This window comes from Maniola hyperantus, chromosome 9 (genome assembly GCF_902806685.2).
Source record: "Maniola hyperantus chromosome 9, iAphHyp1.2, whole genome shotgun sequence".
NCBI classification, from domain to species: domain Eukaryota; kingdom Metazoa; phylum Arthropoda; class Insecta; order Lepidoptera; family Nymphalidae; genus Maniola; species Maniola hyperantus.
The window spans coordinates 11,385,503-11,398,075 of NC_048544.1; the positions used below are offsets into that span (position 1 = coordinate 11,385,503).

Genomic DNA, 12,573 nt, shown 5'->3' on the forward strand with positions numbered 1-12,573 from the left:
TATTGGCATTGAATTGTGTTTAGGTAGTAAAACAATAACGCTAAGTTTTTGCTAGCGTTCTAGTTACAACCTGTATATACGGTATTTATATTATTCCGGGAATTCAAAGAGTTCCCACGCTTAGCAACACATTCAGCGATTCATTTTTATATATAGAAAAAAGATATAGATTAAACTAGTATCAAAACCGGTGCTTATAACAACAACAAATGACACTTTGCGGCAGTGTTTTAAAGTTTCGAAAAACGCTAAAATATAATCACTCTCATAAAAATCTATGCTACTCTAGCACAAATTTAAGAAAAAATATACAACTTTTCTTTTCCTTTTTCTCTTTTTTATTTTCTTTTGTAATTATTGGTTATTGTTCAGTAACCTCCAGAAACACTTACCTACCTAGTTCCACAAAACATAATATTAACACATAGGTACCTAATTTTATTAGTTAGAAAACTTTATCTTGTTATGTAATTAAAATACTTAGGTTATAGTCAGTTGTCTCAGTATCGTTATCGGGCCTATATTAAAAGATTTGTTTATGCAATACATAACATAATATATTGTAATCTTCTAAATATATAAAAGGAAAAGGTGACTGAATGACTGACTGACTGACTGATCTATCAACGCACAGCTCAAACTACTGTACTGGACGGATGCAGCTGAAATTTGGCTTGCAGATAGCTATTATGACGTAGGCATCCGAAATTTCTGTAGTCCACACGGACGAAGTCACGAGCATAAGCTAGTGTTCATAATAAATTGTTAACATAATCGGCACGAGATATTTTCCGACCTTGTATGTGCGAACTAAGTATTTGCTCAGTCATAATAGCGCAACAGTGGCAACAGTAACAAATTCGACGTATATATATGCTATGAAATAAGAAGTGCCTATCATTTTTGTGATAACTATCTACCCATATAAAGATACTATATAAAGTATTTTACAGCTATTATACAAAACCCCTGTTCCTGTGTTCTTTGTAAGTAAATAGATACATAAATTATTCAAAAAAAATCTGGGCTCGGAGTTCACAGGTTGATTTCTATATTTCCCTTTTAAATAATATATTCCATATCCGAAGATCTTCACCAATTTTTATTGGATCACACTAAAAGCGTAACCTATTAAATAAAATAAATCCTATTTAAATTTTTTGCGCGGCGTGAATCACGAAAGCACTGATTGGTATTGAAAAAAAACTTTCATAACACGAAAAATAGACTCAAAAGAAGTTTATTAATAAAAGCATGATAATAGCACCTAAGAAAAAAATTCTTAAAAACTAATGCCATGAATTTCATAAAAATTATAAATCATAATTATACGAAGCCTTCGTATAATTATGATAGAACTTCACTTACAGGTAAGTTCGTTTAATCAGTAATTATACTTCATGCTTCGTACTCGAGATTATATGAACTAGGTAGACTTTTAGAGATAAGACTCGTAAAATATGAGGAAGCGTATGGTTACAAGAAAATGTTATAATTTTTTTATTATAATTTACCAAACCATAAATATTCCTCTAATTATAAACAATGTTATTGAGTAATACGATTCAGGGTAAACGCGTAGCGTGAGGGTGGGAGGGTTATAATCTCTTCGTACGAAGCCTTCGTATAATTATGATAGAACTTCACTTACAGGTAAGTTCGTTTAATCAGTAATTATACTTCATGCTTCGTACTCGAGATTATATGAACTAGGTAGACTTTTAGAGATAAGACTCGTAAAATATGAGGAAGCGTATGGTTACAAGAAAATGTTATAATTTTTTTATTATAATTTACCAAACCATAAATATTCCTCTAATTATAAACAATGTTATTGAGTAATATGAATCATTTGTAACAATTTTTGTTTCTATTGAATCATTCATAATAGCTCTGCTAAAACAATCATTATGAAAGTTAGCAAACGTTTGGGAACTTGAGCTCCAGCCTGCAGTTTTCATTATTTGATCCACTGAAACACCTGACAAAATCACCGATGCGCGTTAAAACCCCGCCGGATCCTTATTTACTTAAAAAAAAATTAAAATTCAGTTTTAGGAAGAATTAAAAACTAAACCTGGAAAAAATGACACACTGGCACCACAGATCGGATGCTGTACACTGGTACATGAGCGAGATATCTTCGAGAGTGGTCGCCGAGTCAGGGATACCAGGCGATAGGTATCACCTTGGCAAGTTGATTTTACGAGGCTTCAAAGACGCACCAGACTTCATTCTACAGGTATGTACCTGACGTAATCTTAAGTAGCGAATAGTTCAGTACGTTTAGTATAAGATTTTACGTCTTACCAACGTTGCTAGAATTCGAGAGTCGAAACAAAATAACGTCAAAGCAAAATGGACCTCAAGTGCCTTGAATTGAAGTCAAAAATTCAATGTCACTGATTTTAATTTCGCAACGTTTCCGCTTGAAGCGCTGGCTGTAGACGTGTAGAAAAACTTGAGCTTTAAAACAAGGCAGTTAAGATACAGTTTATTATAACGCGAAAGTATTTCGACACTCGAAAACTACCAACGTTGGTGAGACAAAAGCGTAGCGTAGAGTTACGTGGCGTAGAATAACGTAGCATAGAATTACGTAGCGTAGGGCGTTGGGTATTTAACTTGTCTTCTTGTCGGTTTGTTTGTTTGTTGTCTGAACAAATCTTGCAATCGATTTTTAACAAACTCCTCGATGAGCTAGAGGCTTGAAATTTTAAACATATATATTAGAACGGGACGAAAACTTCCTTTCTTGTCTCTGTGTTTGTTTGTTTGTTCATCTTTTCGGTACAAATTTTACAATCGATTCTCGTTATCATCTAAAGTAAGGTTATTTTTCATTAAGATCACTCTCCATGGTCGCCCCAAGTCAAACGAGCGCATGCTGTTCCCTTCAGCATTATTTTATGGGCGGGACATAATATAATATTCCTACCTACTCAAGTATGAGATGAACGGTGTTTTAACAACGCTTCAACAAATCAACGTTTATTTCGTTACTAGCTGATGCCTGCGACTTCGTCCGCGTGGAATTAGGTTTTTTATAAATCCCGTAGGAACTCTTTGATTTTCCGGGCTAAAAAGTAGCCTATGTCACTCTCGTCTTTATCTATACCCGTGCAAAAAATGACGTCAATCCGTTGTACCGTTGCGACGTGATTGAAGGATAAACCAACAAACAAACACACTTTCGCATTTATAATAAGGGTACTGATAATAAGGGTACTGATTATTTTGAAAATTAATATACTTTTAACAAATCTAACAGATTTTAATTTGTCAATAAGTAGGTAATTTTTGCTCTAGAGCGATTATTTTTACAATTTTGTTGTTTTTACAAGGTTTAGTTTTGCACGATACACTCAAAATTTGGCTAAAATAGAGACACTTACCTATTTCACTTTCAATATATATATTTTAAACTAGCTGACCTGCCCCGTGCTTCTCTCCGTAAGAACCATCCTCGTATTTCAAGGAATATTATAAAAAAAGAATTAGCTACATCGGTTCAGCTGTTCTCGAGATTTGCGATGAGCAACACATTCATTTTTATATTATAGATGGTATTTCATAAACAATGTAGACATAATTATTATATCGGTAATGGCTCAGTTTTGTATCTAGAACAACAATTAATAGAATAGTAGGGCTAATACGCTTGTATGGAGAAGCGCGCATAAAGTGTAATCTTAATTTCTAATACCCGAAATAAAACAGTACCTAGCTATATTTTTTTACTTAAAACTATTGTGAAATCACTGGTTTCTTAATGTTATGTCACATAGGTATTGTAATATTCTTTCTTAATTAATCTCCAAGACATACAATACATAAACAGACATAAGTATATTATACATAATAGTAAGTAGGCATTTAATATTTACCATTTACTTAAATCATTATAAAAGCTTTACAACGTGACGTATTATGCTGACGTAATAATTAGTGTTCCTCATTTATATGAGTAAGTATACTTAGGAGCTAGCAATTTTTATAAAACCAGGATTTATTTTAATAAATAAAATCAATATCAGTAGATTTATGTCTCAGAGCATTCCAGTTAAGAAGTCAAACAAAAAACGTTCTTTAATTTATTAAATAAAATTAATATCAGTAGATTTATGTCTCAGAGCATTCCAGTTAAGAAGTCAAACAAAAACAATCTTTAAATCATTAATGTGGACGTTTATTGTTTACTGTTAAAGATTTCTTGTTGTTTGTTTTAACTTTTATGACACCTATATCTCGACAATTATCTCAACTGACACATATTATAATATTCATACCTTATCTTATCTATAATAGCTACTTGCAATAATTATTATTATAGTATGACTAGCTGATGCCCGCGACTTCGTCCGCGTGGATTTACGTTTTTCAAAATCCCGCGGGAACTCTTTGATTTTTCGTGATAAAAAGTGTGTAGGTATATGTGTTAGTTAAGGGTATAATCTACCTCCATTCCAAATTTCAGCCAAATACGTCCAGAAGTTTTTGCGTGTTTGAGTAACAAACATCCAAACATCCACACTTTCGCATTTATAATATTATTAGGATTAGGATTATAAATGCGAATGTGTGCGAATGCTTTTCACGGCCCATTCTAACCGACTTTGAGTTACAAAAATAGACTAGAATAGAATAGAACTAATTTACTTAAATAAAAAAATAAAATTATTCAAGTAAACTCAACAACTGCTTTTGAATCGCCCAATAATTTCATTTACCTAACCACTGGTTCGAAATGCCGTTCCTACCGAGAAAAACCAGCAAGAAACTCGACGGTTGCTCTTTTCAAGTGTTCTATTTAGCCTGCACCCAGGGGAAGGGCAAGGGCTACTTTTTATTCCGGAATATCTGAGAGTTCCCAGGAGATTTCAAGAAACTTAAATCTAGTATAACGTGACTCGCGAGCATTATCTATTAAAACTTTTTTCACCATAAACTTAATTTAACTTAACTTTTTTTTTCATAGGTAGGTAATTATTTTTTTCCCCTACCTTAGCTTACCTTAGCTGGTTATTGACCACTCAGATTTGAATGAATAAAATGTTCTAGATTGATGGAGCAACGGGCGAAACAGAAAACTTTGCATCGGCGTTAAAAAGATCCGTACAATGTGCCAATGCATTCAGAAAACTTGGATTTCGACAAGACGACGTGGTACTCTTAATGGCACCGAACCATATCCATCTTACTATACCAATGTACGCGGCTTTTTATCTGGGAATGAGTGTCGCGGGTATTGATATGACTTTGGGAGTGAGTGAGTATTTTAGTCTTTAGTATTTACTTTATTTAATAACTCAGTTATCAGTACAGTTAATTTCTCTGGAATCCTGACCCCTAAACTAGGAGATCCCAAAGTACTAATCAAGTATTATTATTTCGATCTATGGAAATATTATCAGTCAGGCGGGTCAGCCATGAGCTATTTGGATGCCCTCTGAAGGACGTTAAGAGATCACACTGAGTGTTTAGAATTTAATTCACGGACAGCCCAAACTATTCATGTTTGTGGTAGAAGCTATGGCTGTTGGAGTGTTGAAGTCTGTCATAAAAATATGAAGAGCACAAATGGTACAATGACGCTTATGATGCAGACTGTAGATCTCCCTCCAGCAATTATTATTGTTTTTTTTTAAAGAATATTAGCCATGTGAAATGACTAATATTCCCCTTTCCTCTCCAACTAAGCATCAAGCTTGTGTAAGGAGTAGGTGGGTACGACAATAGTGCAACGGGCGGGGTTTGAACCGTCAACCTTTCGGTTTTCAGTCCACTCCTTTACCTGTTGAGCTATTGTGGCTCTATTACTGACTGACTAGCGGGTACTGGGTAGCGGTGACTGGGTAGCGGACACTTTTTTATTTATCTATAGACTAGCGCTTAGCTGCAATCAAACCTGGTGGCAAGTGATGATGCAACTTCAAAGTTGTTATAAGCTTTTGCTAAATAAAATCTCTCCAACGAATTATGGGGAAAAAATATTTTTTCAGATGAGCTCCGAGACACTTTTAAATTCAACATACCAAAAGTGATATTTTGTCAAAACGATAAAGTAAAGGATGTCGTAGGAGCATTACAAGGACTGGACTTTAAGCCTCAAATAGTAACGTTTGATAAGTCAAATGAGTTTATCAGTTTTCCGGAACTGTTACAAAAATATGGTAGCGAAACGTCTGTTGAGAATTTCAAGTATGTAAAGCAAATACCGTGTAAAAGTAATAAATATACTCAACTAGCTGATAGCTGTTGCCCGCGGCTTCGTACGTGTAGATTTAGGTTCTTGAAAATCCCGTGGGAACTCTTTGTTATTCCGGAATAAAAAGTAGCCTATGTCACTATCCAGGTATTAAACTATACCCATGCAAAAAGTCACATCGATCCGTTGCTCCGTTTCGACGTGTTTGAAGGACAAACCAAATAAACAGAAAACCAAAAAAACAAACACACTTTCGCATTTACAATAGGGGTAGTGACTAGCTTAAACTTCGATTAAAAATTCAACCCCTAAGGGAGTAAAATATGAGTACCTATTTTACTAATTTATAGGAGTTCATTTTTTAAAAATCCTTTCTTAGCGGATATCTACGTCACAGCTATCTACATACCTTTCAGCCCGATCCGTCCAGTGGTTTGAGCTGTGCGTTGATAGATCAGTCACTCAGTCAGCTTTTCCATTTGTGTTTATTATTATTGAAACTGTTGTTGAACTTTAATGAAAACCCTGCTTCCTTTTCTTTCAGAGCTGCAGACTTTGACAGCAGTAGCACATTAGCGTTATTGATAGCAACCAGTGGTTCAACCGGATTACCGAAATCAGCTGCTGTCACTCACAAGAATCTCGTGGTCTCTATTCCTTACATGTGGTAAATATTATCATCATCATCATGATCAACCCATCGTCGGCTCACTACAGAGCACGGTAGGTCGTTTTCGTAAACCCGCATCAATCATTATTACAATCTCATTTGTTGTGATTGGCTGAATTTATGCGATTCTTGGTGCAACAATACATTGTAGCCAGTAGAGCGAGCGTCAACCAATTAGAGGTGATTGCGATCGTGACATTGTAGCTGTCATACTCCCGCAATCGCGCAGCGGGTCTCCTTTCAGAGTGAGAAGGGTTTTGGCCATTGTCTACCACGCTGGCCAAATGCTGATTGGCAGACTTTCCACACCTTTGAGAACACTATGCTCTCTCAGGCATGCAGGTTTTCTCGCGATGTTTTCCTTCACCGTTAAAGCAACTAGCAAGTGATATTTTATTATTTAAAACCGCAACTTCATCCTCGTGAATTTAAGTTTTCAAAAATTCCGTGGGAACTCTGGGATAAAAAGTAGCCTATGTTACTCGCGAGGTCTTTAATGTAAAACGCATGCAAAAAGATCATGTCTATCCGTTGCTCCGTTGCGACGTGATTGAAGGATAAACTAACAAACCAATGAGCAAACACACTTCCGCATTTATAACATGGGTAGTGATTTTCACATACAAATACAATACAAGTTATTATTAATATTATGATCATTCCAAAGTCTACCCAACGATATGAGCGTGTCTTCAATTGAGTAATTATCTAGTACTTGACACTTCATTGTCTTCATCTAATAGGAAATGTGATACTAATAAATAATGAACTCTAATAATTCGTCGACGTTTGATATGAGTTCTCTTGTTGCTCGTCGTATAGTCTATTTTATTTCCTGTAAGAAATAGAAGTTATTTCATCAATTAATATTATGGCACATGGCAACGCACACCCGCACAGCCACCGCGCTAACCCGAAGTGGAACGCCCATTGCCATGTCGACATGTCGCGAACTATAATATCTAGGTACAATCTTAACAAATTTCCCAGGCATAGCTATGAAAAGTTTCCGATGCCAACACGCTTGCCAGTCGTCCTCTCACCGATCCAGTGGTACTCAGCGTTGTTCAAGTTTGTGTTTTCGCCCATACTAAGACATACAAGACTCCAATCATCACAGCCAACGACGCAAGAGCACGCTTACTATTTAATTAATAAATATAAAGTAAGTATGACACTCAAAAGTCAAGTGTCAACTATGAATATGTTTCACGGCAGAGCCTCCGCCAAGACGAGCCAAACTAAAGGACAGGGCACTACGTACCTTTTCTTGAAGCGTTTCTTCGTATTTTCGAGCAGTCATATTATATTACTATTTCTCAACGAGAGTAGAGGTTCCAGTATGCTATCAATGTGTTCGACAAATGTCAACCAATTTGTAAATACTTACTACATATTATAATCTCAAGTTTTTAGATTCAATTTTATTCAGCTAAGAGACAGATACGTTGATATACCAGTCAGTTTTTCCTCTTGTTTTATCAATGACTATAACAAATAATATATAAAAAGCTTTAAAAAAGCCGAGATTATACATAATCTACTTAATTACATTTCCGACAAGTAAAATTAAAATACAATCAAATAATAATATAGTGATGAGATAAATATTTATATCACTTAAATGACGTTATTACATTTTACTGTATTTACTATTTATTTAACTTTTTAGCCAACATTCATGATGACGAGTCCTAACACGTTGACAACCCTTTTTAAAGTCGGCGATCGGGACAAATGTGACTTGACTAGTTTTGAGCAAATCCTTGTAGGCGGAAGTGCTGTCCACCCTAATCTTCTCAAGGAAGTGAAGGTATACCTTTATGATAGAGAAGACAGTTGATGAATAATGGTAGTATTTTTAGGGTTCCGTACCTCAAAAGGAAAAAGGAACCCTTAAAGGATCACTTTGTTGTTTATCTGTCTGTTTGTCTGTCTGTCCATCCACACTTGTCCAGTGTGGTTAACTATGGCTTTCTTATTCTGAGTGCCCAAATAGTGGGCTGGTAATGCAGATGGGTTGATGATGTTGACTCCTGTCAATGCTTATAATAAGGTTGATAGTGTACTCGCGGCCTATCGTGACTTTTATGTAGATTGTGCCTAAAGTTAGTCTATGGTCAACAAATATAAGAATTGTCAGAAATAAAATCGTTACACTTCGCTGAAGAATACGATCCTTTCATTATCCTTCTCCGTACCTGAAATTAGAAGGATGCCAACCGGCCCCCCAATTGTGTAAGAACAACCATTTCATAGCTATCGCAATCGTCAAGAAATGCTGCCCTTTCATTGGTTGATTCGCTGTTTAAATTTTTTCACAGCCAATCAGGGCAGAATTTCTTGACGATTGCGATAGCCATGAAATGGTTATTCTTACACAATTGGGGGGCGGGTCTTTGGTGTTAGTTCCAATAACTAACGGCCCCTAATATCGGTTTCTTCCCTTGGATTCTCACAAGACTGTCAAAACTGTCTAGTTTTCTGTCTGCCTCTCTGTTCTGTCTACTTTTAAGTCTACTCTCTCCGTTGAATAAAATGTTTATATTTTACAGAAAGTTAGTCCGAACACAGAAGTATTGGTGATATATGGCATGAGTGAGATCTGTGGAATAGCCATGGTCTTTGACGGATGTCTGCCTGATTCACTCGGCAGGCCCATTTCAAGCGTCAACGTTAAAGTAAGTTATTTGTACTGACAAATTAATTTACAAACCTTCATTTAAGGTGGGTGAAGTCTGTCAATCCACCCTTGGTCAGCGTGGTAGATTATGGCCAAACCTCTCTGAGAGGAGACCCGTGCTCTGTGGTGAGCCGGAGATAGGTCATGATGATGACGATCAATATGGCCGTGATAAGAGCCGTGATAGCGAAGAAGTTAAAGAACGTCCGTCTCCTATTCGGGAAGTTGGGCAGGCACGCACCTCTAACGATGAGCCCTTCTTCTGGGGAAATACCTTTTTGTCAAACTGGCGGGGGAGACGATGGGCTGCTGGGGCGAGGAAGCGAAGGATTTCGTGCGTGACTTCGGTCGTCGCCTAAGGGAAAGCGGCTGCGATCCGCGCTCTGGGACCTACCTGGTCCAAAGATTGTCCATCGCTGTTCAGCGTGGCAGTGTTGAGAGCTAAATGGGCATCTTTGGCCCAAGGGCAACCAGGGGCGAACTTTTTGACGACGTTGTTACCGAATAATAATTAATAAGTAGTAGTTTTAAGAATTGTTACTTGTAAAGTTAGATAAGAATAGGTAAGAACTTAATAATATAATTCGAAATTTAAATTACAATCCATGAACTATTAACTATAATTATGTATTGTATACTAATATTAATTACGATTAATGTAAGAACTTTAACAAATATAATATTATGCTTACGACGTTTTAGCTGGTCAACCCCAAAACACTTGAAGATGTGACAGAGCTAAATGTAAATGGGGAATTATGGATCAAGGGACCTGGAGTGTTCAAGGTACGTAAACACTAACTTATCTATTAACCTTTATAATTTTACATTATGAACTTTATCCATATCTACATAACTAGCTTATGCCCGCGCCTTCATCCGCGTGTACAAAGACGCCACTATTTTACCAACTTAGGGGTTGAATTTTCAAAAATCCTTTCTTAGCGGATGCCTAAGTCATAATAGCTATCTGCATGCCATATTTCAGCCCGATCAGTCCAGTAGTTTGAGCTGCGCGACATGTGTTGATAGATCAGTCAGTCACCTTTTCCTTTTATATATTTACATAATTATACAGATATTTTATGTAAGTATCTTTCTAGGGATACTACAACAATCCAGAAATAACAGCACAAGTTCTCGTGGAAGACGGTTGGTTTAGAACAGGAGACATTATGTACAGAGACAAAGCTGACAACTACTATTTCGTTGACCGCCTGAAGTTATTGCTTAAATATAGAAATCATCAGGTAGGTATTTACCAAAATATAATTATGTAGCCAATACATTAACAATACTGCTAATGGTTGTTTCCCCGCAGCGAAATTATTTTGTCTTAACAGCATAATCGATTTATAAAAAAATACCTTTAGAGTAAAAAAAACCGGCCAAGTGTCAGTCAGATTCGCGCGTTGAAGGTTCCGTATTACAGTCGGGTTTTTTTGACATTTTGATATATAATCTATAAATCAAAAACTATTATGCAAATAAATCAGTTTTAGAATATACAGGTAGGTAAAGCCCTTTCACATACCTAACTTGGTATATTAATCTTACTTTGAAAGTTGAAAATACTAATATGTACCTATTCCGTCTGTCCGTCTGTCCGTCTGGCCGTCTGTCTGTCTGTTCGTCTGTCCGTCTGTCCGTCTGTCCGTCTGTCCGTCTGTCCGTCTGTCCGTCTGTCCGTCTGTCCGTCTGTCTGTCTGTCCGTCTGTCCGTCTGTCCGTCTGTCCGTCTGTCCGTCTGTCTGTCAAGAAACCTAGGTACTTCCCGTTGACCTAGAATCCTGAAATTTGGCAGGTAGGTAGGTAGATCTTATAGCTGACGTTTGGGGAAACATCTAAAAACCGTAAGCCTAAAGCTTACATCACACAAAAATAATTAAATTGTGGTCATGAACTAATAATTAGTATTTTCAATTTTCTAAGTAAGATAACTATATCAAGTGGGGCATCATAATATGAAAGGTCTTCACCTGTGCATTCTAAAACAGATTTTTATTTATTTTTATGTATCATAGTTCATCATTTGAATTATCGTGCAAAATGTCGAAAAAATACGACTTTAGTACGGAACCCTCATTGCGCGAGCCTGACTCGCACTTGGCCGGTTTTTTTAAATCGCTCTTCGTAGTTATTCAATTCAATGAATTGGTATGTTTACTTTTTCCAGATATCACCATTAGAAATTGAGAGTGTGATAATGAAGCATCCTGGAGTGTACGAAGTGGCAGTCACGGGGATCCCCCACGAGGAGCATGGAGATTTACCCGTTGCCTGCATCATCCCTCATGAGGGCTCCAAAATCACTGCACTAGAGATCAAGGATTTGGTCAAAGGTAATTGCCAATTGGGTATTTGACTACATCAAAAATAAATTATTGCTCAGTGATTATTACATAGAGGGTTTGCATGTAGTCCATGCGGACAAAATCGCGGGAATAAGCTAAATCAATTTAAAAAATATATCGTAGTACTAAATATTCCTTTTAAAATTTTCTTAATGAAATTAAAAGTTATCCTAAAAATATGTATTTGTGTGCGTGTGTGTGTGTGGTAAGGAGACGTACATATATTTGGCCATTTTATAACTTTGTTCTTCTTTTCAGAATCTTTGACTGACTCGAAGCAACTCAGAGGTGGTGTGGTATTTGTTAAGGAGTTACCGATGACATCCACGTCCAAGATTGATCGATCGAAACTAGCAAAGCTGGCCCTGTCTTTGAACCGAGAATAAAACTAATAATACTATAGTACGCGACTGGTCGAGATGGCGATCGGGGAGGGAACGCCTCGCACGCACACCTGCACAGCCCCCGCGCTAACTCAGTGCGGGCGAGCGCGGGTGACGTGCAGGTGTGCGTGGCGTCCCCCGCCTCATATCCCGATTTCCATCTCGACCTGTCGCGCACTATACCTACCTACTTACCAATAAATATAATAAAAATTAAGTACCTATGCTTTCTTTTTAATTAAAAATATAATGTGTAATGTATATATGTACAAAGAA

The 12,573-nt window shown here is 36.6% G+C and overlaps 1 protein-coding gene across 3 annotated transcripts; it reads left to right on the plus strand.

The window, feature by feature from the left end:
• Positions 1–825: 825 nt before the first annotated feature.
• Positions 826–12,573, plus strand: LOC117985521 (luciferin 4-monooxygenase-like). Of its 3 annotated transcripts, none has more exons than XM_069501085.1 (12): positions 826–986; positions 2,107–2,242; positions 5,062–5,269; positions 6,003–6,201; positions 6,753–6,875; positions 7,869–8,043; positions 8,551–8,691; positions 9,434–9,559; positions 10,264–10,347; positions 10,665–10,811; positions 11,737–11,902; positions 12,173–12,572. In XM_069501085.1, exons 2-12 carry the CDS (start codon positions 2,129–2,131, stop codon positions 12,298–12,300), a joined length of 1,611 nt encoding a protein of 536 aa, XP_069357186.1. In that variant the 5' UTR covers positions 826–986; positions 2,107–2,128; the 3' UTR covers positions 12,301–12,572. The 3 variants fall into 3 exon arrangements, with proteins under 3 accessions (XP_069357186.1, XP_069357185.1, XP_034828155.1); XM_069501084.1 differs by having other exon boundaries at positions 827–986; positions 2,053–2,242; XM_034972264.2 differs by lacking the exon at positions 826–986 and having other exon boundaries at positions 2,073–2,242; positions 12,173–12,573.